Here is a 27,659-nt window from a genome sequence, read left to right as displayed (position 1 = left end):
ACGCGTTTTTCTGAGTGGAGAACCGCATCACAAAATTCAGAGAAGTACAAACACTGAAGTGTAACTGCATTTTGGTTCATGTATTAAAATGAAAACCAAACCAATTTCCTACTGGGAACATAACTGACGAGTTGGGACAAGGCTGGGAGATAGTGGTCCTGCTCCCCTTCCATGGATTTAACCCTACATGTGGAGAATTTCTGAATAGGGCTTCACAGCTATATAGGGGCAACAGAAGATACTATTGCCCCCTCTTCATGCCATTGGCCTCCAAGCAAAGGGCCATCCCACACCCACTTCACAGATATTTCTGGAACGGGCCTGGAACACATGGGAAAACAGCAGGTCATGGGTCTGCTATGGAAAGGATTCTGCCCTATCCATAAGCCATGTAGTTCTTGAGATGGAACACACACATACACCCCACACACACACCCGCCACACACACACACCCCACACACACACATCCTCAGAAGCTTGTACCTTAAAGACCATAACTACGTCTCCCTAGAAAAGAAGAACAGTGATAGAGAAATTTAAATATATTACATACCCGAAAGTGCATGAAAAAACAACTACTGGAGATTTTCTGAGTTATGCTCACTTACCAAAGGAATACCTGCAAAATAAACAGGAGGGGAGAAATGTTAAAATGCATGTTTAAAAGACAAGACTGTGGGCCACTTTCAATGTTTTTAAGAGGTGAGCCAGGTAGTATTACTTTATTTTTCATGTGTTTATCTTTCAATAGCACTTAACAGAATGGTAGGACCGCAAGGAGTTCTTAACAGTCATCTGCTCCAATCCACTCCCCACAAGAGAGAATATTCTGACCCAACCCTCTGTAGCAGAACCACCCATATCAGACAAGGGTCCAGCCTCTCAGCAAGGAAAGGACCAGGGACAACAAACAGCAATCGAGACTGATCCTTGTGCCCACTTAGAAACCTCTCGTCTGGATTACTGCAATGCATTATACTGCCTTTGAAAAGGGTCCGGAAACTTCAGCTAGTCCAAAATAGGGCAGTGAGATTGTTAACAGGGACTGGCCAATGAGATCACATCACACCAGTACTTTTCCATCTGCACTGGCTGCCAAGCCATTTCTGGGCCCGATTCAAAGTGCTGGTATTAATATTCAAAGCCCTAAATGGCTTGGAGCCAGGTTATCTGTAGGATTGCCTCCTCCTATACGTACCTGCCCAGACCCTAAGATCATCATCAGAGGTCATTCTCTGGGAGCCCCTGCGAAAGAAATTGAGGCAGGTGGCTACCAGGAGGAGGGCCTTTTCTGCTGTGACACCGGGCTGTGGAATGAGCTCCCTAGAGAGGTTCACCTGGTGCCTATGTTGTGCTCTTTCCAGCACCAGACGAAGACTTTTCTATTTTCTCAGTATTTTAGCATTTTAGTTTCCTAGTCCTTTTGCTCTGGTGTTTTAAATATGTATTTCAAATCTCTGCATTGCTGCTAGTTTTTATTCTGGTTGTACTGTTATATTGTGGTTTTAAGCTTTCATATTTTCTATTGTTTTATGCATACCTTGTCATTTCAATTTTTGTGAATTGCCCAGAGAGCTTTGGATATTGGGTGGTATAGAAATGAAATAAATAAGTAAGTAAGTAAGTAGGTAGGTAGGTAAGTAAGTAAAATAACTGAAACCAGGGCTGGGCCAAAACCCCTCACCATTTTTACAAAACATTTTTAGCCATGCCGAAAAGCTCCCTTCCTTTCAGCAATTTCTCAAAATCTCTTAATGTTTACTTATGCACTTAAAGAGCCCTCGCTTTCATTTGCCTTAGTCATCCTCAGTGATGCAGCAAACCTGATAGGCTGCAACTCTCCTTACTGACCTCCGATGATGTCATCGGGCTCAGTGCTCTTCAACATTTTGATTAATGACTTGGAGGAGGAGGTGCTGGGAATGCTGATAAAATCTGCAGATGACACAAAATTGGGCGGGATAGCTAATACTTTGGAAGACAGAAACAAAATTCAAAGTGATCTGGATAGACTGGAGCGCTGGGCAGAAAACAACAGAATGACATTTAATAGGGATCAATGCCAAGTTCTGCCCCTAGGAAAAAGAAACCAAACGCACAGTTACAAGATGGGGGACACTTGGCTCAACAACACTACAAGCGAGAAGGATCTTGGAATTGTTGTCGATCACAAGCGGAATATGAGAAAACAATGTGATGTGGCTGCAAAAAAGGCAAATGCTCTTTTGGGCTGCATTAATAGAAGCATAGCTTCCAAATCCCGGGAAGTACTAGTTCCCCTCTACTCAGCACTGGTTAGGCCTCATCTGGAATACTGGGTCCAGTTCTGGGCACCGCACTTTAAGAAGGATGCAGACAAACTGGAGAGGGTTCAGAGGAGGGCAACAAAGATGATCAGGGGACTGGAAACAAAGCCCTATGAAGAGAGACTGAAAGAACTGGGCATGTTTAGCCTTGAGAAGAGAAGACTGAGGGGAGATAGGATAGCGCCCTTCAAGTACCTGAAAGGTTGTCACAGAGAGGAAGGCCAGGATCTCTTCTTGATCATCCCAGAGTGCAGGACACAGAATCATGGGCTCCAATTACAGGAAGCCAGATTCCAGCTGAACATCAGGAAAAACGTCCTGACTGTTAGAATGATACGACAATGGAACCAGTTCCCTAGGGAGGTGGTGGGCTCTCCCACGCTGGAGGCATTCAAGACGAGGCTGGACAGCCATCTGTCAGGGATGCTCTGACTTGGATTCCTGCATTGAGCAGGGTGTTGGAGTCGATGGCCTTGTAGGCCCTTTCTAACCCTACTATTCTATGATTCTATGATATCATCACATCAGATGTGGCATTACGATGTCATCCCATTAACTGTACAACTTCTGGTTACATGGGATCACCCGTGTGACTACCGAAGACAGCAGCAGCAAAAGCAAACGGGCAAGAGGGAGAGAGAGCGAATGACAAGGGGGTGGGGAGATAGAGAGAGAATGGCACCAAAGACGCATCTGCCACCAAGAGGTGAAAATCAGTGAGGAGAAAACCAGTATCTCCAAATAAAGATGTGACGGCCCTTGAAAAAAATGGGGAGAAAAGGAAAAACCAGGGGGGTTCCAAGGACGTGGGGAAAAAGAGTGGTTTTTTCCCAGGTTTTTTTTTTCTCTGAGGCTTCTCACCTCTATCTCCAGGTACAGCTAGAAAAGCCTCCTATCTGAGACCCTGGACAGCTGCTGCCACTCAGTGCGTAGACAGTAACAAGCTAAATAGACCCGCGTTCTGGCGCACTATAAGGCAGCTTCCTTGGCTGTCCTCTGCTAAAGGATTAGTTTCAATCCAGCAATTTAAGCTAGGGGACATTCAGCGCACCCCCTTTGAAACCAGCCATGTGGAACGGGGCAAAACCTCTTTCAGCCTGGATTCCATTTCGGAGGAGCTCTTGGGGGCCGCATTCTAGTGGAGGGTGAAGCCAAAGGCAAAGAGGGCTGGGCCAAAAAACCAGCATATTTTAGCTTAAAGCTCTTATGGGCAGTAGTTAAGACTTAGGAGGGGCATTCAAGCTTTTAGCGTGGGGGAAAAGCTGCACAGAAGCCGTGAAGCCACCAAACAGTTGGTGGTTGGAGGGAAGCAGTGGGGACAGGGGAAGGGTGTGGTTATTTGGGGAATCCCAAAGGACCAGGGCTGGATTTGGCCTCTAGGGCTGAGGTTCTGCACCCTTGATCTAGGGGCTGTTCCATCCCTCTTTGCAGCAGGCTTACCACTCAGCAGCCAAAAGTCTTCAAACCAACTCTGCTACAACCACCCTAACCATGTTCTCTGCCCACCACCCAAGTCTATTCTGCACAGCTATTCACTACTGTACAAAGAGGACACACAAAGAGAAAATGGCAGCAGTTTTGTAGGTGAGATGAAGGTAATGCATTGTGCATGGGGATACCTTTGAATACTTTTTGGAAGCTCTGGAAGCTTTGATCAGTTCAGAAACTGCAGCCAAGTTGTTGACTGGGGCTTACCAAATTTTCCCAGTATTAAAAGATCCTCATACCATTCAAATCTGCTTCCAGGAACAATGCCAGCTTTGACCTTTAAACCCCGAACTGGCTTAGAAATCGGGTAACTGAAAAAACACTTGATTCCACATGGACTTGCCCAATCTTTGAGATCTTCGTCAGAGGCCTAGCTCTGGGTACCTCTGCCTTCTGAAGGTTTGGAATTCCCTCCCCGGAGATATCTGAATGACACCATGTTCACTGCCGTTTAGGAAACAGGTGAAGATGTATTTATTCACCCAAGCTTTAAACTGACAGCTATTTTTATCCCTTCTCTTCTCCTGACGTTTCTAATTTGTTAAGTTTTTAAATGTTCTCAAGGTAGCTCTACTCTTTTTAATTATTTCTTATTGTTGTGAAGCCACCCTGAAGACTTCAAGCAAAAATGGCAGGATATAACTTTAAAAATCAGTAAATATGAGCCACTCTCCAGGGGCAAGCATCTAACCAACTCCAGCTCTCACGCTTCCCTTTAGCATATGCCTACAAGGAAGAGCCATAGCTCACCAGTACAGCACAATCTTTGCAGGCTGAAGGTTCGATCCCCAGCACTTCCAGCTACGGATGTATGAGAAATGCAATTTTGCTTGCAAAACATGCGAGCATGCCCTGTTCAAAGCGCTGAACATGTGTGAGTGTATGTTCACCAAAAATATTTCCAAATTGTCAAACATGTGCTCACGCTCATCTCATTCCTGATTCCCAGTTTGATTTGCACACATTTCCTAATTTGGGGAAATTTTCTCCCTAGACTGGATCAGACCCACTTTAGTCTGTGGAGGAAATCTGTGCAAATTTCCCACTCGCACAAAGCGAGCAGCCATTGCAAACACGAAAGGGAATGAGGCATGAGACGAGCGGTGAGACAATGTTCGGAGAATCCTAGTGGTCTCAAACACTGCTCTTTTGCCCATCCCTATCTCCAGCTGGAGCTGGGAAAGAGCCCTGTCCAACACCCTGAAGAGTTACTGCCAGTCAGTATGTATATGTATTTGGCACATTTATGGATCTACCCTCAACTCAATAAGCACTCAGGCAATGTACATATAAAGTAAAAACCAATTGAAAAGAATAAAAAGTACATCCCCAAAACTGTAGACAGTACTGAGTGAGGGTGGAGCAAGGTCTGACTCAGTATAAGGCAGCTTCCTATGACAAGCACTCTTCAAGTACTTGAAAGGTTGTCACAGAGAGGAAGGCCAGGATCTCTTCTCAGTCATCCCAGAGTGCAGGACACGGAATAATGGGCTCAAGTGACAGGAAGCCAGATTCTGGCTGAACATCAGGAAAAACTTCCTGACTGTGAGAGCAATACGATAATGGAACCAATTACCTGGGGAGGTGGTGGGCTCTCCCACACTGGAGGCTTTCAAGATGAAGCTGGACAGCCACCTGTCAAGGATGCTTTGACTTGGATTCCCACATTGAGCAGGGGGTTGGACCTGATGGTCTTAGAGGCCCCTTCCAACTCTAATATTCTACGAGTCTATGATCCTGAGTACTTCCACTCTACTCTACTCTACTCTACTCTACTCAGGTCTGGTTTCATCTTGAGTACTGTGTCCAGTTCTGGGCACCACACTTTAAGAAGGATGCAGACAAACTGGAGAGGGTTCAGAGGAGGGCAACAAAGATGATCAGGGGACTGGAAACAAAGCCCTATGAGGAGAGACTGAAAGAACTGGGCATGTTTAGCCTTGAGAAGAGAAGACCGAGCCAAGATAGGATAGCGCTCTTCAAGTACTTGAAAGGTCACAGAGAGGAAGGCCAGGATCTCTTCTCCATCATCCCAGAACACAGAATAATGGGCTCAAGTGACAGGAAGCCAGATTCTGGCTGAACATCAGGAAAAACATCCTGACTGTTACAGCAGTATGACAATGGAACCCATGACCTAGGGAGGTGCTGGGCTCTCCCACACTGGAGGCATTCAAGACGAGGCTGGACAGCCACCTGATGCTTTGACTCGGATTCCTTCATTGAGCAGGGGGTTGGACTCAATTGTCTTAGAGGCCCCTTCCAACCCTACTGCTCTATGATTCTAACCTGGGGGGCAACTTTTGCTTTATGTTCTTATCTGCAATACCAGGGTTTTGCTTATTTGGGGCCTACCTCTCAGTTCCGCCCTCCATGATTCCAATGCCAGCCCCACTTAACCTCCTACACAATACACTTCTCCCAGATGTGATGTGCCCCAAACTCAGAATCTCCAGTGACTCTTGCCATTCAAGAATCAAGTCAAAGTCTTTGGAGATCCCCCACAAAAAACAAGCAAAATTGAAGCAATGTTTATACCCCATGAGTAGCTGCTGGAAGCACTTCTACTTAATCAGAAGCGAAGCGGTACCGTGGCACCGTCCAAGTTCACCATCAATTTATGACACACTATTAAGTTGAAAGCGCTTCGGAGGGTTAAGTAACATCTCTGGCAGCTGGTTTGAGTTGCTGCTAAGCTGTTGGCGTTCCACAGTGGTCATGGTAGGGGAGTGGGGGAGGAAATACGTTTACAAGGGTAGTAAATGAAAGCACTTGTCTGGTTTCTGGATCCACTTTATTGTGGTCCCCAATCTTTTAAGAACTGCCCTATAATTACAAATATCCACATTCAAAACAAGGAGAACATTTCATTAAAAGAAAGGTTTTCCCCCTCCCCTTTTAAAAGTAGCATGGTGTTTGTTACCCTGAAGTAACAACCCCTTTAGGCATTGCAGCCAACGTCCCCTTGTTAATTATCCTGGGTCATTCATAGATCAGTGTGTTTCTCTAGGGAACTGTGTGTGAGCTCCAACCACTAGAAGTAACAACTCTGCTGCTGTTTACATGATTGCTCGTGCCAAGATGAAAGAAAGGCAAGGGAGTAAAGAAATCCCAAGTCTTGCCAAAGCTGGGGGGGGGGGGGTGTCACTGACTCTTCCATCTTGCGTCAACCTCCAATTCTCTCCTTGAATTAAAAGCGTAAGATCAGGCTTCGAAAAAGTTTCTTTCTTCCCCCCGTTACGTGTCTTTTCTGTTTTACTGTATAATTTTTGTTGCTTATTGTTTAACTAGTTTTATGTAGGGTGAGCTTCACCTGAAAACTGATGCATAAATACCAAAAACAAATAAAAAGAGGCTTCTTGGTTCAGACCAATAGCCCATTGCATCCAGCATCCCGATTACAATTGGGGTTAAACAAGATGCGTTTGGAAAGCTCTCAAAGAAAGGCTTAAGGAATAATGACATAAAACCTGAAAAGATGCATAGAAAAGGCCTTCAGGACTATGTAGACAGAAACCCAATATTCACTATTGACAGCTCCAGTACTGAGAATGATGGTCTGTCAAGATGGAGGCATCCCAGTGAGAACATGGGAAATATTCAATTCAGCTGGCTGGCTTTGGCCTATAAAGCACTGAACGATTCAGGACAGTTTACTTGGCCCTGCCTGGACATTAAGATCTACTTCAGAGGCCCTGTTTACAGGCCCGCCTGTGAGATCGATCCATTTGGCAGCCATAAGAGGCAGGATCTTTTCAGGGATGGCCCAGAGGCTGAGGATCCCTGTCCCCACTAAGGTGTGTGCGGCTTCTCCTTCGTACAACTTTAAACAGGCTTTAAAAACGTATTTATTTTGGACCACTTATTCTTGAATTGGGTCTTTTAATCTCTACAGTTTTAAATCAAGGAGGTGCTTAAAGGTTTTGTATTTTTATTTATTGTGCATATTATCTCATTTATCTGTTTTAAGAGGCCTATGCTTTAAGATGATTTATGTGCTGCTATCTGGTTATATGGTGGTTTTGTTTAATTGTATTGTATATTTCTACGTGAGCCATCTTGTAAGGGCTATGTCATAAAAGGCAACATATAAATGAGTGTGTAAACAAACATTCCCTTAGAAAGCTCCCACTGGTTGGGGTGGGGGCTTGAAATCAGTATGGGCCTAGTCATGGGAGAGTTAATCATCAGAAATATGGATAATTTAGGCTTGTCCTCTTCTGCAACTCCCCCTTTAGTTCAATGATCCTTCCACAGGAGAACTTCATGGTATCCTTAAGATTATTAATGGGCAAAGGCCAGTTTTAACCAGTAGCACAGAAACAGGTAGGGCATGCTTGTTTATTTCTCAATGAGGCTATTTTGGCTCTGGGATGTTTGTGCAATACGGAGTAGAAGAAGAAAATGGTAGGTGTGACCTTTTCTTTTAACAAGGAGTAATAAGTTTGTGTTACGATACTACAACTTATTTCATATTCCTTGCAACATCCCAAAAGGCACCTATTTTGAGAGTCTGGCAATACCCCAATTATTTTTAATTTAATCCGTCGGCTAAAACGTAGGTGACTAATCAAGTAATTAATTAAGAATTGCAATAATGAAATGACTGGCTAAGACACCGAGCTATGAATGACGAAGTCCAAATCTTGCTTCTACCATGGACTCCCCTTGATGACCTTGCCGGGGGTGGGGGGGCAGGGGGCAGCAGGGGCTGAAGTGGTCACTTGTCCATATACAATATAGGGGTAATCAGACCGACCCCCCTTAAAGGATTGTTTTAAGGATTACAACAAGATACAGTACGTAAAGTGCTTTGAACTCCAGGAAGCCCCAAGTATTTTCATTCAGTCTAATTTTAAATATTTGAAATGCTGAAATACTATTTCTTCATTCCAACTTACTGACTTCTTTCACTGATACCTAAGAGATTTCACCCAATCTCTCCAGCCAAGGATGTACATTTGATCTTTACAGGATCAGGGCCAAGGCACAGAATCACCGCAAAGGCAGTTCAAGACTGGATGAAAATTATTCCTTTCTGACATAAGCCGTCACTAAGTTATAATTTTCTGAACGAGAAGTATGTTTTCAATTAGCTTTGTTAGCCCCCTGCTTGTATGGCAAAGCAGCAACAGTGTCACATGGTATTAATCTTTCCTTCATTAATATGTCATATCAGCCGCACACAGCATTCTTTGAAACTGATACACCCTGCCGTTTCTCCGCACCCTGCCCCCCGCCACAATATCAGACAGAGGTGCCAAAATCTGCTTCCTCTGCAGGAAGGATGACCCCCCTGAGATCCTTTAACTTTTGGGTTAAGTTTCTCAGAATAATTCTTTTTCCATTAGGAGGAAGAGGGGAGAAGAGGAGGAATGGAGGATGCAACACAGCCTCATGATAAACAAAGGCATTCCTGAAGATGTTTACTTCCAGAGAAACAAGCAAATTTAATATCAAAAAGGTCTACTATATTACAGTTTATGATGAAAAGCTGTTTTCTACAGCAAGCCAAGTGAAAAACACCTCTAATGTATCACCCTTTCACTTTTGTTTACTCCCAAACACACCATTCTCAGGAAAATATTTTGCATTCCATTGAAAGCTTTCAACCACACCACCCATATAGGGTTGGATCCAAATGAACTTAGTTGCACTTAACTCCCATTGAAATCAATGCGACTTAAGTCATGCCTAACTTACCCTAAGTGCAATTAACTCTGTCCCTTCCTATTTAGGTAGTGTCTTTTGATTCACAAAAGTACTTCACTTGCATTATCTCCCTAATCCTTACAACAGCCTTGTAAGGTCGGCCTGTTTTATTCCCATATTGCATGGGGAAGGGGGGGGGGGGACAGTGGCTTTATTATTATTATTATTATTATATTTATTTATATCCCGCCTTTTTCGCAATACTGGGACTTAGTATGTGGCTTGACGGTGAGTTCACAATCAAGGAGAGATTTCAACTGGAGACCTCTTGGATCACAGCTCACACTTTTTAGCCACTATGCAACACTAGCTACAGCAGGGCTGCAGAACCTCTTTCAGCTCCAGGGCTGAATTCCATTTCAAAGAAGCTGCTGGGGGCCACATTCCAGTGGTAGGTGGAGCAAAAGGCAAAGGGGGCTGAGTCAAAGGCAAAAGGGTCGGGGCAAAAATACCAGCATATTTTAACCTAAAGCTCTTACTGGCAATAAGTAAGCCTTAGGAGACAAATGTTACTTATAATAAGTAAGCCTTAACTGCTATTGTTGCTGTTGCTGCTATTAACATTGCTGTTGGTTTTATTGTTGGCTTTTATTGTTGTTTTTATCTCTTTTAATATTTTGTTTTTAAGTATTTTATTGTTGTAAGCCGCCTTGGGAGGGCTTCTGCCCTGAAAGGCGGCCAAGAAATGTTTAAATAAAATAAATAAAACGAAATAAATTAGGAGAGGCATTTCAACTTTTTAGAATGGGGAAAAAACTGCACAAAACCATGAAATCACCAAACAATTGGTGGCTGGGAGAAAGGGGTTGGGGACAGGGGAAGGGGTGTGGGCCTCTGGGGAACTCCAGAGGACTGCACTGGGACCCCAGGAGGGCCAGATTTGGCCCCTGGGCCTAAGGTTCTACACCCCTGAGCTACAGGATTTTGTATCTTTATCATATTACTGCAACTCATACAATATTGCTGTACTTTTAGTGCTCCTAACTCAGGTCCAGATGGGGCATGGAACCTCTCCAACGACTTGGGAAGACATAAAATTAGAGAGCATAGGGTAGGATCTCCATCAGGTGGTAGACCACCTCAGGACCAATCTGCCTGCCTTCAGGTCAGCATGCAGTTGATGACATTTCTGAGCACGCAGTTGATGACATTTCCGAGTCCACAACGTATTGGGGACCTCTGTGTGCACAAGGCAAGGCAAGGCCTGGCGGCTGTCCTGACTTCCACCTCCGGGGCTCAGGAAGCTGCTCCAGCATTCACCTGGCTCAAAAATTCAACCTAGAATCCAGATTTTAAATAATCCAGGTTAAGGGAAATGTTTCCAGAGCCTAACCTAGAAGATCTACCCATCCCTTTGGAGGATTTCACTAGCAGACAGGTGGACGTGACTCATGAAATCTCATCCAACTCTGTTGTAGAAATTATCAGAGAAGTGAGGGTAAAGAGGCTTGAAGACTGTCCGATTTCCACTGTGTTTCTCGTTTGTATCGGTTTGCACCCTCTATATTCTCCCACGGACCCCCCCCCCCCCAGGAAAAAAGCGACAACAGATTTGTGGGTCCCTTTTGCTTCCTTCCAGAGTTTTAACCTCTACACTAGAACAGAAAAAGTTCTCTTGTTCAATTATAATACAGACAACAACACACTCCTTTTATAGACCCAGGAGACAGAAGGTTTATCTTCACTTACTCAGCATTGTTGTTGTCCCAGCTTAAAAGAAAAAAAGCACACATTAAAATAATAGAATAAAAATCAGGCAGGAATTGGGGGGGGGGGGCATCCAGAGAGATGCCCATGAGCACATTGGTGCTCACGTGTCCCATTTTGGAGAACATTTTGGAGACCCATTTAGAGACCCATTTTGGAGACCCATTTAGACCATTTTGGAGACCCATTTTTCTTCCTTCAGGAAGCCTTGTCCGTATCAACTTCTGCTGACATGAAATTGTCATGAAACCCCCTTTATTTTGGGAGATGGTTCTGGGATATGTTCCAAGGTATTATGGGTTGAGACCCGCAACCGGATCACAGCCTGACTGAAGGTGGCACACACCAGTTGCACTGCCGACACACACATATGTATACAGTAAAGAAATGAAGACGCGTGTCCTAGAAAACATATTTGTACTAAGCATGGGTCTGAAAAAATTGAAAATGACCACGCTAAAGGGCACACTCATGAAGTAAGAGATGGGCAATTACAGTCTCCCATGCTTAAAAAAAAAATCAATATAGCTCTGAACTGGATTAGGACAATAGCGGGAGGAAAGGGGGTTTAGCCATTTCCTCCAGCACCATTCCTGATTGAAGTCCTGCCCCCCACCCCCTGGTTAGTAAATTTTCCCTCACAGGGCAAATAGCACTTTCAGAGGAAGAATTTTAATAATGAAAAAACCACCGGGGGGGGGGGGAGTTAATCCCTCCCTTTCAACAGTACCACAGTCCCGATACGATTCAGTCCCCCACAGCTCGCACGGATTTTGTTGTTAAACCGCAGGAGTCATTTGTATTAAAATTTATATCCTATTCCCCCCACCCCATGGATTCACACAAAGCAGCTAACAAAGTATAAAAGCAGACACAAAATAAAAAAATTATTTACTTATTTATTTTCAATATTTGTATACTGCTCCACATCTAAACAGAGTGGGGAACAACAAGAGATGAAATGAACAAAAGATAAAAAGTGAAACATGATATTAAAGGTATTCTTTAAAAAATAGAGTGCCAATAAAACCGAGGCTGGTCAACCAAGGAAGGCTTCCTGGAAAAGACCTCTTTTCAGGAGGTGCCGAAAACAACCCAGTATTGGTGCCTCCCTGACCTCCAAAGGCAGGGAGTTCCATAGGACGGAAAATAACAACAATCTATCATGGCTGCAAGATTACCAGACTAAAAGCAGCTTCAAGACCAAAAACACCAAAGAGCCCAAACTAAAAAGGAATAAGTTAAATTAGGCAATAGCAGAATCAAAAACTTCTTTAAAATATGCTGGTTTTGCAAGACCAACGTGTCGACACACACAGCTGATCCATGTGCTACTTGGATCCATGTACTATTACTACTCTGCAAGATGTCAAGCGTTTCCCTGCCCAAGATCCTTTTAGCTGGAGATGCCAGTGATTAAACCTTGGATGATGATGATGATATGGATTTTTAAGCCACCTTTTTTTGGGCGCAATCCTCTTCAGATAGGCGGCCGCCTCTGAACTTGGAGGCGACCACCTATCCAATGCAGAGCAGGAGAAGCACGGAGGGGATCGTTCCCTCCACACTCCTCCTGCCCTGCATTTTTGGCTAGACAGCCGATTGCGGCTGTCTGGCTGTGGGAGGGCTGAGTGGGGGAGGAGGCTTCTGTGCAACACATTGGATGTGTCGTGCAGGCATTTCCACCCTGCGCACCCTGGAACACCTCCTAGAACGCCCTTTTTTGGCGCTTAGTGCTCCTTCTGCAAGCGCGGAGGATGGGGCTGTTCTGTGCTGTCTCCAAGGTCGGTTCCCGGAAAACAAGATATCCTATGGCCACCTAGCCGCTGTCTAGCGGCCATAGGATTGCTCCCTTAGTAAACTTGCACAGCTATGGACCCTAACCCTCTTTAAAAAGTGTGCCTCCCTTTCCACAAAAATATGCCTTCATCTGGGGACTGAATCCAAAACCTCTCAAAGCCCAAAGAAGCATCTTCCCCTTAAACTAACAAGCTGTGTTTGTGCTCTTTCTTGCCTTCCCTTCTCTTCACTTACAGAATCAGAAAAGCGCTCGCTCTGCACTGTACGACTTGTGGATACACGTGGGGAAAGCCACATCTTAGCTGCGGGGAGGGAGAGAGGGACTACCTTAGATGGAGAACACTAACATATCAGGGAGAAAAGTTCAACTCAGGTTTCATCCCGATATGCTAGTTTTCTAGATGCTGACACATGAAGTGGTACAGGAGAATAACTTTTGCTATGTGATTCTGCCAACTGGCTAAACCTGGCCCTCATCAAATTCACGGCAGTACTCTCCTTCTCTGTTCACACATTAGCATACTCAGCTTGGCTTGAGGGAGGCACGGAGTCCTAGCGCTCACCAAAATGGCAAGGATACTACTATGGGAAAGTGGTGCCCCTACCCACGACTTTCCAGGGTGCACAACTTCCTTGTCCCACGCTTCTCTGGCACTCTGGTTTAAACACTGTCAGTCTGTTGCCTTATAAATATGCAACACCTTACAGAAACGTAATATCTGGGACTAGTGTGCAACCAGCAGGCGGGGGGAAGGGGGAAGAGTAAAGATAGGAGATGGCACAATTTCGTTTAACAACTGTGACTGCAACCTTGAATAATTCTTAGTGTTTAATAATTGAACATTTGATGTGTTCTAAGCATTTCACACTCATTATTCGAGTCCTTGAATTGGGGTAAGGAGCTTGACCGCCTGCTGAATTGGTGGTTGGAGCTAAGATGGGAACCAAGAACTTCATGGCTGGTCATTTGAACCACTGCGCTATATCCAGCTAGGAATGGGGGAATCTGTGAGTTTCCCCCACATTCAATTTTTCTTAAATCTCAAGTTCGTTTTCTCCCAAATATGAAGAACTTTGCAAATGTTGGTAAATTCTCATCAGAAACAAACTGAACTGAAATTCTTGCCCATCTGCCAAATTCAATAGGCACAGCTGTTCCCAGAATGGAGAGGAGGACCCTGTTGTATCTGCCTTGCCATGTAGCTGTTACAGATGAGGAGCCTGTCATAAAAAAGAGAGGGCAACCCTAATTCGATACTAATATAGCTGAATATACAGGGATTCAAAGTCAAACTTTTAAGAGCTAAGCACTCAAAGTCCTGTGCCTGGATGGATGAACCTTTCAGTTTTGGTTTCTCCTACATCTGAGTCTTTTAACTCTCAAGTTCTTTTTGTCCCAAATATGGAGAACTTTGCAAATTTTGGTATACACTTATCAAAACCAACTAAAATTAAATTCTCACCCATCCCTATGTCCAGCTCCTTACAAAATTTCCAGTGGTGTTCCTGGGTGCTTGGTGGAGGACACCAATTAGAAGCCAAAATTAAGTATGGATTAGGGTTGGTGCTTTGTAATATTTTTCACATTTCATTGTAATCTTTTCCTTATTTTTCAAAAACATGCACACGGACTATTTCTTGCTTCCAAATGGATCTAAAACAGCTACTCCTGCAAACACTTGTGTTGGGTATCTTAAATGTAGCTATGCTACATAATAAATATTATTATTTAATAATAAATAAATAAATAAATAAATAAATTATGCTCACTGTATAGCTCCAGAACATGAATTGTATCTGGCAATCCTAAACAACTGAGCAACCTCACCCGTCTCTCCACAAGATGTGTTTTAATTCCGGCCTTGGCTTGGATAGCAAATCCCCCAAGCTTCATTAAAACAACCCTAACCCAATCACAGATTGTTTTCCATAAGAAAAAACACCGGCGCTTCTCCGCCTTAACTGGATGCATCCAGAAGTTTTAATGAAGACCAAAGCAGTGGAAAGGCTTGAGGCTGCAAATCCAGAACTATGGTCCAGTGCACACTACCATGGCATGACAGGAGAATTAAGGGCTGCTGCAGAGAGGGGGCTACCTGATGCACCTCTGCCCCACTGTTCTGGCCTTGTCTCCTTCCAATCAGATACCAGTGGAATCCCCAGTTCAGAGAGAGGAGGAACTTGCCTGGTAGATTTCTGCACAGAGTTACTATTCTGGGATTGTTTACGGGGATTCGCATTCCACCCTTTAAAATGTTTTTTTCCCTCCCGCAGGGTGGCTTTGCAAAACTGAAAAAGCAAAACAAAATACAATCAAAGCAAAGAAATTCAACAATATAAACTGACAACAAAATAAAAACAGCAGATAAAATCAGCATGCAAACCAATTTCATCTGGGATTTACGTTGTTTTTAAGGCCTGGGGAAATAAAATAGGAAAACAAAGCAGGTGCCAGGCAGAATTCCCTGGGGAGAGCTTTCCACCTCCAAGACGGTGCTCTTCTTGGTGGCCACCAATTTCACCTCAGATGGCAGGGGCTCCTGGAGGACAGCCCACAAGGCAATCCTATGCAAGATTGTGCCTCCTTCTAAGCAGGATGCAAGTTAGGAGTGGTGACGTGTAGACCCAACAGATGGGATGGGCTCTTCTGAGACATTTGTGTTACAAAACAAAGCATGCCTCTTATTTTAATTGGGAAATAAGCATGCATCGGCTGCAAAAAAAGATCAGGAACGCTCCGGGAGAGAGCGCAGGACAGGAAGGCCTGGCGTGCTATGGTCCATGGGGTCACGAAGAGTCGGACACGACTGAACGACTGAACAACAAAGTTCCAATGTATTTTAAGTTCAAGTAAGGTTTTTGCAATGGCTCCAGAATACGTTCACAAGAAAGCACACTTAATCTTGAAGTTTCATCCATACGCTATTAGTGACTTCAGTTATCAGCTCCAGCATGGAGGTTACTGGAGTGTCTATCACCAGCAGAACCCCTCAAGATGTGTACCAGTGCGGTGGAGGGGACAAACCAGCCCCCATTCCCTCCAGACCCCCACATGGGATTTCATGACAGGCTGGGACAAGCACACAAGTGCTGGCCAACTATGACCCATGGGAAAGGGGTGCTGTTTACGTTAGACCAGCAGGGAGTTGTCTACCAGCCACTGGCCTTCCCTGGTCAAGCACCAACAGCTCTGGCTGGGAGGGAACCAGTTTCTATGTACAGGGGTCAAGAGATATAACCCCTTCCCCAGCTCCAAACAAGACAGGATGACTGGGGCTCCCCTTGTTATCCTCACCAGAGGATGATGGAACACTTCCCATGGCGAGGGTTGTCAGCAGAAACATGGACCCCTGCTCCAGCTGCTTCTTACCTATTCCAAACCTCCAGGAGAGGAGAGAAAGGCCATGGGGCATCCTCCTCGCCCAGAAGTCTCTTGTCCTTGGAGTATACAAATACACCATGTCTCCATGTCGTAAGGCAACAAGGCATCCAGCACTCAGGCACTGGGCCCTACTGGGAGCAGTATGCCCGCTATGAGCAACAGCAAGAGGCAGATAAAGGCCAGGTGGTTAAATACATGGGTAACTAAATAGTTGGATTCTCCTTCCCTAGCTGCCTTGGACTTTCGACACACACTTGCATGGTGGATTCCAGATGCAAAGGGCCTTTGAACATCCTCTTCTACCAGACTCAAGTTGTCCCTTTCTAGAGATGTGAAGGCCTGGAAAAAAGCCAGAAAACTGGGGGCAGGGGGAGTCGAGTTTTTTCCGTTTTTTTTCCAAGGACTGTTTTTTGTTTTTTTCTGAAAAACTGAACAGCTTTGGATTATGAAATATTTTCTTTTAGAATTCAAGACAAAGTATTTATATACTGGTGCACAGCCTTTACTCTCCCAAAAATGGTTTCTAAAAACTATGTAATAACACTTTTATAGAAAGACTAGAGATGTAAAATGTCTGAAAATAATGACGCCATGGGGAAAAATATATTTTAATCATCTCTGTAAGATTCCCAGCATAGTTAGTTCTTTCATTCCTTATTAAAATTACTGATCTGAAGTATATTTTACTTAAATAGACATTTATGCTTAGTTCTCCAACATGTGAGTAGAGTCACCACTGAGCATTCTTGACAGTAAATGTGCATCCTTGACAGCTTGGGTTTTGTTCTATAGAGTCCTGTGGTTCTGATGCTGTAGCAATAATTTAACGTAGTTCTAATCTATTCAGACAACAATTACAAATTTACTAACTGAGTTTACTTTTAAAAGTTTGAAAATATAACGATAATTTTATGAGAAAACTAAGTCATACATAAAATAACTTTAGGAACCAAAAAGCTGCTTTACGTTCCTAAAGCAGCCCTCCCCAATTGGTGCCCTCCGGATGTTTTGGACTAGAGTGCCCAGCATTCCTGACCATAGTCCATGCTGCCTGGGGCTGATGGGAGCTGAAGTCCAAAATATCTGGAGGGCACCCTGTTGGGGAAGGCTGTCTCAAAGCAACAAAATTACTTTAGATCTGTAAAGAGCACTAAAAAAATAAGTATTGCTTATTTTTCAACTTTTCCAAAATTTCTAATTTTTCCAAAAAAGTTTTTTCCAGGGCCTCAAAATTTCCAGAAATTTTACATCTCTACACTTGCATGGTGGATTCCAAATGCAAAGGGCCTTTGAACATCCTCTTCCACAGACTCAAGTCATCCTGTACAACAAAGGCTTTCAAACTGCATCCCAGGGAACAATGGGGTTCGTTGGCATCTTATCAGGGGTTCCTCAATGTGAGGATCAGGGATGACAGACAAGAATGTTGGCCCACCACTCCTGATCTTCCTCAATGATGTGCAGCTATAGGGGAGAGTAAGGGGATGTTATGGAGCACACTCTCAGTTCACACCAAGTGACAGCAAAGCCCACTAGACTTGTCCAGTACCCTGTGTGAGCCAAGCAAACACCCTAGCCTAGAACACTCCCTAGAATCCTCTGCAACACTCAGGGAACAAGCAATGAGATATCCTCTGCAAACAAACCAATATCGAAATGGTTCCCTGAACACAGAAAGTGTGAATGCCATTGTCTCTGAACAAGAATGCTATTTGCTCACTTTGCTGTAAATCAAAGAGAGAAGGGCACTTAAGGTACATCACTGGGCACGTAGCAGCAGCTTCCCCTTCTCTGGGCTGCAAAAAATAAAATTAGAAATTAAAAATGGGGGCAGTCCCTTTGCTGAAGCTTTCTTCCCGCACAGCGTTCCAGCCAGCTGGACTGGAGTTAAAAAGAGTCGCACTCAAGTCAACAGAGCCTGGTATCTGAAGCCTCTGGCCCAAAATAAATAGATAAACGCTTTAAAAATTAAAATAAGAAGGGACTTAAAAAGAATAAATTGGCCCTCGCTGGCAGAAAAGACGAGAAGGAAAGCTGCATTGCTCTTCAAAAAAACAACAACCCACGTATTTACCTTTGAACTGGCTTCCCATCAGTAACCTCACACCATCCACCCATGTAACTCAAGATTTTGTCTCTGACAACAGCATGCACCAGATGCTAGAAAACAAAAAACGCAGGATGTCCAGGTGCACCAACTGGGTGCCAGGAAAATCTTTCTGGAAGCTTCTGCATGGAAGTCCCTCTTCCTTCCCAATTCAGTGTGTTAGCACCAAACTGGAACTTCTCCTTGGAAAATCAGCCAAATGTGGCTCGGGATAAAGCCACACTGATAGTAGGCACATAGCCCAGCCAGGTCCAACTACTGTCTGTATCCATCATACACTAGAAGACTTCCATGGTCACCTTCCTGCAGGGTCAGCTGTGCTGTGCTCTTGAGACATTTCAAGCACCAGCTGGTTATGGCCTGGATGTCAGACCCCCAACTATCAGAGGAGAAGTCTGTGGACACAGAGGATGGGGAAGATCATGTGCACGATGACTCCAACCCACCGGAGACTCCCATTCGCAGGAGCTCCTGAAGCCCATGATGGCTTAGAATCATAGAATCATAGAACAGTAGGGTTGGAAGGGGCCCACAAGGCCATCGAGTCCAACCCCCTGCTCAGTGCAGGAATCCAAGTCAGAGCATCCCTGACAGATGGCTGTCCAGCCTCGTCTTGAATGACTCCAGCATGGGACAGCCCACCACCTCACTAGGTCATTGGTTCCATTGTCGTATTGCTGTAACAGTTAGGAAGTTTTTCCTGATGTTCAGCCGGAATCTGGCTTCCTGTCACTTGAGCCCATGATTCCGTGTCCTGCACTTTGGGATGATCAAGAAGAGATCTGTCCTTCCTCTCTGTGACAACCTTTCAAGGACTTGAAGAGCGCCATCCTATCTCCCCTCAGTCTTCTCTTCTCAAGGCTAAACGTGCCCAGTTCTTTCCATCTCTCTTCATAGGGCTTTGTTTCCAGTCCCCTGATCATCTTTGTTGCCCTCCTCTGAACCCCCTACAGCTTCACCTGTAAGGCCTCTGGAGGTCATCCTGCCCCCATTCTCCACCTCCAAGGACTCCTCCTCAGAACGGTCCACAGTACAGGGCACGCGGCTTGGCTACCATACCAGGAGCAGGGGGCAGCTCCCCAGTTCCACTGGAACCAGCACCTGAGGAATAGGGCTTGGCCCATATAAGAAGGAGCAGTTTCCCCAATGGCGGGTGGAGCTGAAAAACCAACCTAACAGCAGGCCTATGTAAACCCTTCATTCTGCCTGACTCTGCCTAGCACTACGGTGAGCTAATTGTGGTCCTCGGACTCCTGCCAATCTTCACCAGTTCCCAGCCCCATTTGGGGCTCACCCTGAAACAGATATCCGCCCCTCCCCCGTGCCCTCAAGAGCTTGGAGCTAGAAGGGGGGAATCATCCCAGCAGTTGCTCTATGCTTCAGGAGCCACTCCAAGGGCCTCAGAAGCACAGCGGCTGAAATCCCACATGCACACACTCCCCTCCCCAGCTTTAAGCTTGGACCTGAGGAGGGGAAACAAGGAATCACTACTGAAGTCACGCTGCTTTTTGGAGGCACGGCACAAGTTCAGGGCCAACACACCACCACCCCTTGGGGGGAGGACAGCCTCCAGGCAAATCTACTTTTTCGGTTGGCTAACAAGGCCAGCCTGCCCCTTATATTTGCCACCATCTCTCAATTCATAAGGGATGAGGGGGGGAAAGGTAAGTAGGATAAAAAAGAAAATCAGTTTACTCATTAAATAATCGAAGTCAGGCCATCTTTACAAAGACTTCAAGCTTAACTGCAGGGAGCAAGGATCACCCCTGATGTTCAGTAGATGACAAATGCGCATAGGGAATAAGTTATAGCCATTTTAACCCTGCAGAATCCAAGGAGGGGGATCCTCCAAAAAGGAGAGCTGTGTGAGCCTGGGCACACCTCTAGGGATACAGCTTTGACACTTAGGCCATGGCACGTTGAATACGTAGGGCCACTGATACCTTTCCCCAACCCAGGGAGGTGGAAGTAAAGGGAGAGAGCTGGGAGAGATTTCAATCTACTCCTGGTACACAAAACAACCAGGAGAATTCCACCCTGTGCCCATGGAGGATGCTTGAAACATCAGAGGCAGGTTAAGGAAGTAAGGCCATTGTTCTACAAACATATGAGTTTTAGAGACTGGCATTTTATTCTCAGGCCTTTCTCCACATCCTGCTCAATGGGGAAGATCAGGAATGGTAGACAAGCTTCCCTGCTGTTGAAAGAGTCCTCTGAGAAGTAAAAGTAAAAACTCTGAGAAACCTCTGATCTGCGAGCATGTAAGACCGATTCTGGCCTGCTCGCACTGGCTGCTTATATGCTTCCGTGCCCAATTCAAAGTGCTGTTTTTTACCTATAAAGCCTTACACAGCTCGGGACCACAGTACCTGAGAGAACGCCTCTCCCAGCATGAACCGACCTGTACGCTACGCTCTGCATCTAAGGATCTCCTTTGGGAGCCTCCTCCAAGGGAGGCTTGGAGGGCAGCAAAAAGGGAGAGGGCCTTCTCAGTGGTGACACCCCCCCATTTATGGAATAATCTCCCTGACGAGGCCCACCTGGCACCAACGTTGTCATCTTTTCAGTGCCAGGTTAAAACTGCCCTCTACTCTCAGGCACATAACTAGTTCAAAAAGAAAAGGAGGAACAGAAAGGGAGGTGGGGTTGCACCATATGTGAAAAATACATATCTCTGCACAGAAATACAGGAGGAGGAGCTTGGTAGCCCCATCGAGAGCATCTGGGTTAAAATAAACGCAGCAAAGAATAAAAGGAACATGGTGGTCGGAGTCTACTACTGGCCACTCAGTCAAGGAGAAAATGAGGATGAAACTTTTGAAAAGCAAATAGCCAGTGTTTCAAGGAAGCAGGATGCAGTAGTAATGAGGGACTTCAGTTTCCCCGATATTTGTTGGGAGACAAATTCTGCAAAACATGGCCCCTCCCGGAAATTCCTGACTTGTGTGGTGGATAACTTCCTCCTACAGAAAGTAGAGGTAGGAATTAGAGCAGAACTTTCCAAACTGTGTACCGCGACACGTTAGTGTGTTGGCGGCAGTGTGTAGGTGCGTCGCGCGAAATGCAGAAAATCGTGCGGAAGAGCACCGCGGAGCTGCCTGACTCGCGTTTGCTTCCCTTGGCCCCTCCTCCGGAACTTCCTAAAGCAGCTACTGTTAAAGCAGCTAGGGCTTAGCTGCTTTAACATTAGCTGCTTTAGGATCATGTGGCGTCTTGACGTAGGGCGCTCGTGATTAGCGGTGCTGGAGCAGTACGGCGAGGTAGAGGCGCGGGGCGAAGAGAGGGGAGGGGAGGCGCCGCCCTGGGAGCAGAGCTTGGCCGATGCTGGCGCGGAGAAGTGGCACCAGCCCCCGGCCCTGTGAGATTTCAAGTGCGCCCTTCGCGGACTTCTGCACCGCACTCCTGCGTGGCCAGGCCAGAGTAGCGCACGGGTGGAAACGCCGCCTGGGACTGGGGCTGCACCAAACGTGCCGTCCGCCGTCTTGGCCAGTCGGAACGGAGCTCAGTGGAGGCCAGAAGCCTCAGAATCAGAGTGCTCCCAATCACCCGGGCAAGCTCAGTTGCAGGCTGTCACCCAGTCAACCCACCTGCTGCTGGCTGAAGGGAGGCCATCCTCCCAAACCCAATGTGGCAAACAGCAAGCCACCCACCATGTGGCGCTTATAATTTGATTTCTGCCATTTATTTTTATTTTTACTCTGCTGTAATTGTGGATTAACCACCCACCGGCAGTATACCACCAGAGAGTGAGGGAACTGGACTCTGGACATAGGCATTGCAAATATTTACAGCAATATACCCTTGTAGTGAGACATATATATTTGCACCATTTTTGTTGGACTTTTGCTTCTCTACTTCATGTGTTTTTGCAGCTGAGCTCCTACCTGGGCCTATGTGTCCTAATATGTATTGTAAATACTTTAGTTAATTTTGTTTATTTTTCACATTTTCTTGCACTTATTTACATACTGTTACTCATAAATGACAACAATGTATGTTATTATCTTACAAATCATATATTTTTTAAAATATAAATGAAAGGTTTTCATGAGATATGTTCTATCCCCATACATTTCATTATTACAATTTATGTATGTGTCTGTATCTCTTATAATGGGTTAGTTTAACATCCGGTTTGCTAGTAAAACTGAATTACCGTGTCACGAAATGAAGCATGTCTAAAAAGTGTGTCACCAACATGAAAAGTTTGGAAAGCTCTGAACTAGAGGATTGGCTATCCTTGATTTGATCCTAACCAAAAGAGATGACCTAGTGGGTAAAGTAGCAGTTACAGGAACTCTGGGGGAAAGCGACCATGTTATACTTGAGTTCTTGGTTCTAAGGGAAGCAAAAGCCGAGTGTGGTCAAACGTGTACCCTGGATTGTAGGAAAGCTAATTTTAATAAACTCAGAACAATGATCAGTAAGGTCCCATGGCAAGCAACTCTAACGAGAAAAGGAGTCCAAGATCGGTGGGAGTTTTTAAAAAAGGAAATTCTAAAGGCACAATTACAAACAATTCCAACAAGAAAAAAGGGAGGAAGACAACAGAAGAAGCCAATGTGGCTTCACAAAAAGCTAAGAGATGACCTGAAAACAAAAAAGGACACATATAGGAAGTGGAAAGAAGGCCAAGCAACAAAGGAAGAGTATAAGCAGGTAGCACAGAATTGCAGGGATGGTGTCAGGAAGGCTAAAGCTCAGAACGAGCTGAGGTTAGCGAGAGATGCTAAAAGCAACAAAAAAGCTTTCTTCAGCTACATGCATAGCAAAAGGCAGAGGAAAGAAATGGTGGTTCAGCTATTAAATAAGGATGGCAAAATGATAACAGATGGCAAAGAAAAGCCAGAAATGCTCAATTTCTACTTCGGCTCAGTCTTCTCCCAAACGAGGGTCTATGACCCCCCCTGGCAAAGGCGAAGTACAGGCTGAAGGGGCAGGATTGCAGCTTGAGATCGATAGGCATATATGGTCAAGGAACACCTCATTACTTTGAATGAGTTCAAATCTGCAGGGCCAGATGAACTGCATCCTAGAGTCATAAAGGAACTGGCAGAAGAACTCTCAGAACCACTGTCTATTCTCTTTGAGAAATCATGGAGGACGGGGGAAGTGCCAGATGACTGGAGGAGGGCTAATGTTGTCCCTATCTTCAAAAAGGAGGAAAAGGAGGAACCTGGAAACTACACGCCAATCAGTCTGACATCAATCCCAGGGAAAATTCTGGAGCAGATTATAAAGCAAGCCATCTGTAAGCACCTTGAAAACAATGCAGTGATTACTCAAAGCCAACATGGATTTGTCAAGAACAAATCCTGCCAGACGAATCGGATCTCATTTTTTGATCAAGTCACCTCCCTTGTGGACTGTGGGAATGCTGTGGACATCATATACCTCGACTTCAGCAAAGCTTTCGACAAAGTGCCCCATGATATCCTGATGAGCAAACTAGCTCAAAGTGGGCTAGATGAAACAACGATCCGGTGGATCCACAGTTGGCTACAGAATCGGACTCAAAGAGTGCTGATCAATGGGACCTTCTCAAACTGGGGAGAGGTAACGAGCAGGGTACCGCAGGGCTCAGTCCTGGGCCCAGTGCTCTTCAACATTTTGATTAATGACTTGGAGGAGGAGGTGCAGGGAATGCTGATCAGATTTGCAGAGAGCACAAAATTGGGCGAGATAGCTAATACTTTGGAAGACAGAAACAAAATTCAAACTGATCTTGATAGACTGGAGCGTGGGGCAGAAAACAACAGAATGACATTTAATAGGGATCAATGCCAAGTTCTGCCCCTAGGAAAAAGAAACCAAATGCACAGTTACAAGATGGGGGATACGTGGCTCAACAACACTACAAGCGAGAAGGATCTTGGAATTGTTGTCGATCACAAGCTAAATATGAGCCAACAATGTGATGTGGCTGCAAAAAAGGCAAATGCTCTTTTGGGCTGCATTAATAGAAGCATAGCTTCCAAATCCAAAGTACTAGTCTCCCTCTACTCAGCACTAGTTAGGCCTCACCTGGAGTACTGTGTCCAGTTCTGGGCACCACACTTTAAGAAGGATGCAGACAAACTTGAGAGGGTTCAGAGGAGGGCAACAAGGATGATCAGGGGACTGGAAACAGAGCCCTACGAGGAGAGACTGAGAACTGGGCATGTTTAGCCTTGAGAAGAGAAGACTGATAGTGCTCTTCGAGTACTTGAAAGGTTGTCACAGAGAGGAAGGCCAGGACCTCTTCTCCATCATCCCAGAGTGCAGGACACGGAATAATGGGCTCAAGTGACAGGAAGCCAGATTCCGGCTGAACATCAGGAAAAACTTCCTGACTGTTAGAGCAATATGACAATGGAACCAATTACCTAGGGAGGTGGTGGGCTGTCCCACGCTGGAGGCCTTCAAGACGAGGCTGGACAGCCATCTGTCAGGGATGCTCTGACTTGGATTCCTGCACTGAGCAGGGGGTTGGACTCGATGGCCTTGTAGGCCCCTTCCAACCCTACTATTCTATGATTCTAAGGAGTCTTTTTTATTGTTTCTGGCTGAATGTTTTTAATTGTTTTAGGTATATTTTGTTCTTGTGCGTACTATTTGTTCTATGTTATTATGTGAATGGTTTTATACTTTATATAATGTATTTTAATGGGTTTTTAAATTTCTCTGAACCCCTGAGAGAGCTACAGCTATAGGGCGGTATAGAAATATAATAAATGAAATTAAATCTAGCTCAGAGCAGAGCACCACTGGACTTGCTCTACAACAACAGTTACATTATATCAACGATGACCCCCCACTCACACTTTTCCAGCTGTTGTTCATGCTCTCTTCCAAGCCACAGTCTGAAAATTCGCAAAATTCTATACCCTAACCCTGAACCTTTAGGAATGGGCAGGATTAAGCCCACCTAAGACCACAATCGTCTATATCACCTGGCTGGGGGATGCTGGAAGTTGTAGTCCAACACATCTGGAGGTTACCAGGTTGCAGTAGGCTGCTATACACACTTGCATGGAAATCAGCATCCCCTCTCGCCATGGTGAAGTCCTCTGATTACTTAGTTGTAGGCATGCTATTAAAACCACACCCAGACCTTTCCATCTGTGCTTTTTCCGGGGACAGCAATTCCCTTCTCTCTCTTGATCAGGTGTGGGAAAATTTCAGGCTTGCGGGATCTACTTTTTTTATACTAGAACACTGAGATACACTAACCGGTGCCTGGTGCAAACAACAGAGACTTAAAGTTATGGAATTCTGAGCCTTATTTTGAGTCCCAGAATTAAACAAAGCATGGGGCTGTATCCAACAGTGTCATTCCATTAGCGCAAATGATGACGCACTAGCAGAACCTAAGTTCTGAACTATGCGCACGAGAAGAATCCAACTAAAGTTATGTTTGCGGAAGCGTTGCTGCACAAGCAGCTTTTCATCATGCTTGTGCGACCCACTGGGCCACCGGTTGCTCATTCCGCTTGGGTTATGCAACTGCTTTTCACCCATTGTGCAACCGGCTGTGCAACTGCTTGCACACCTGGTTACTCAAGAGCAAAGGGCAACCACTTGCATAAAAAAGATTCAGAAGAGCTCCGCTACACTCTTTGAGTTTGTGGAATATCACCGTTGGGTACTGACCGTACAGTCCTGCTTCCACACAGAAATCCACTCCTGATTACTCCGAGCTTTCTTCATTTCAGCAGCATTATTTAGGCTAGGAGTCATTTTGTTGCTGCTATTGTTAAAAAAAATTGGGAGTTAGAAATCCCTGCTGATCTATCGCACCCAGAGATCTACCAGTAGATCCAGAATTACCTTTTGCCCACCCCTGCTTTTGATGGTGCTTGCACTTTATCTAGACATTTCATCATTTCTATATTATCATTTCATTGTCAGTACTCACTGCCTTTAGGGTCCTCAAAGTAACAAGAAACAAGCTATATAAGCGAGATAAACAAACCAACTTACCAGATCTGTCCCACGTTAATTAATGAGAGGTAGAGTGTCCACAAAGCAGTCATGAGAATCATGTTCGCAGAACCGGTGACCAGGACAAAAGCTGAGATTGCCAAGCCAATCAGAGCAAAGCCATCCAGGACGTTGTCTATGCTAGACCAATCCAAAAACCAGATGAGAGTTGGAGCATAGCTTAAGGTATCCAAGTTTATCTTCCCCTTGAAATAGCGTTTGATATTCTCCAAGTGCAGCTTGCAAGGCAGGAGTCCCTGCTCTCCAATAAGCGCCTTGTTTTGATGGTAAGCCACCAAAAAAGCGACGACTGCAAGGAAAAAAAATGGGGAAAGGAATGTTATTTGAGGCACATCAACTCATGAGCTTAACGTATGAGACTTGCAAAGTACAATTATTGTGGAAGTAAAGAGCCTCACAAGGTTTAAGGCCAAGCAGAAGTAGGCCAAGAATCCCACTGAGCTCAGGATGGGTTGTTGTTTTTCCTGCTTATGGCTTTTGATCATTTTAATGTATTTATTACATTTGTATCCTACCCTTCTTCCAAGGGGCTCAGGCTGGCATCCAATATCTCCCAAATTTTGAAACCTGAGTCATACTCTTTTCTGAATTAATAGATGGAGGCAAACTTCATTCTTACACTCAAAACAGGTTGGCTTTTTTTGTAAGAATAAGAATCACCTGCCCCCACAGGAGTCAGGCCCCATGTGTTCTGCGCACATAACTTTCCTCGATTTTCCAGAGCAGTGATTCATACAGACACCCAACAGAGAGACTCTGAGCGAGAATGGGTAATTCTGCTATGTGTCTGTACTGGGAGTGATCCAATCGTGTGCAACACTGAGATGAGACAGATCACCTTTCAGGGATGCTAAATCAGCGAACTTCCTGCACTGGCAGGGTCCTGGCCTAGATGACCTTTTGAGGTCCCTTCCAACTCTACAATTGTATCCCCACCCACAAATAATGCTGATTGGAAGGAGACAAGTCCAGAGCAGTGAATCATTCAGAGCTGCGGTAGATACTTAGGGCTCCTTGAAGCCTTAAATTATTTATTTCATTTCTCATGACACATGAGCAATTACTGTCATACCACAAGCAGGAAAGAGTACAGTAGATGCTTATCACTGTGCTAACCTGAAGTCCCACTAAAACAGCTTTGCAAATAAGCCCACAAATATTAGTAGCTTGCAAA

The 27,659-nt window shown here is 45.0% G+C and overlaps 2 protein-coding genes across 6 annotated transcripts in view; both read right to left on the bottom strand.

Moving 5' to 3' along the window:
• The window catches only part of LOC146336770 (lipase maturation factor 1-like), a 294,331-nt gene extending 267,557 nt beyond the window's left edge, over positions 1-26,774 (bottom strand). For all 3 annotated transcript variants that reach the window (XR_014785603.1, XM_084818933.1, XM_084818931.1), the window contains exon 1: positions 26,453-26,774. The gene's annotated coding sequence lies outside the window, so the exon portion shown is untranslated. The remainder of the gene's footprint in view (positions 1-26,452) is intronic.
• Positions 515-27,659, bottom strand: part of LOC146336768 (lipase maturation factor 1-like) — a 40,044-nt gene continuing 12,899 nt past the window's right edge. Inside the window, exons 2-3 of one of the 3 annotated variants that reach the window (XM_084818944.1) lie at positions 26,465-26,774; positions 515-619 (exon numbers count right to left, since the gene is read on the bottom strand). In XM_084818944.1, the coding sequence (XP_084675070.1) occupies positions 601-619; positions 26,465-26,774 (329 nt within the window). In that variant the 3' untranslated portion in view covers positions 515-600. Of the gene's footprint in view, positions 620-18,071; positions 18,192-26,030; positions 26,232-26,464; positions 26,775-27,659 lie in introns of those variants that run through there. The other 2 variants (XM_084818943.1, XM_084818941.1) reach the window with 2 other exon arrangements.

The sequence above is a fragment of the Heloderma suspectum genome, chromosome 12 (genome assembly GCF_057233095.1).
Source record: "Heloderma suspectum isolate Gila_16-S chromosome 12, 16-S_ref, whole genome shotgun sequence".
Classification (NCBI taxonomy): Eukaryota; Metazoa; Chordata; class Lepidosauria; order Squamata; family Helodermatidae; genus Heloderma; species Heloderma suspectum.
This window is presented reverse-complemented; position numbering and strand designations above follow the sequence as displayed.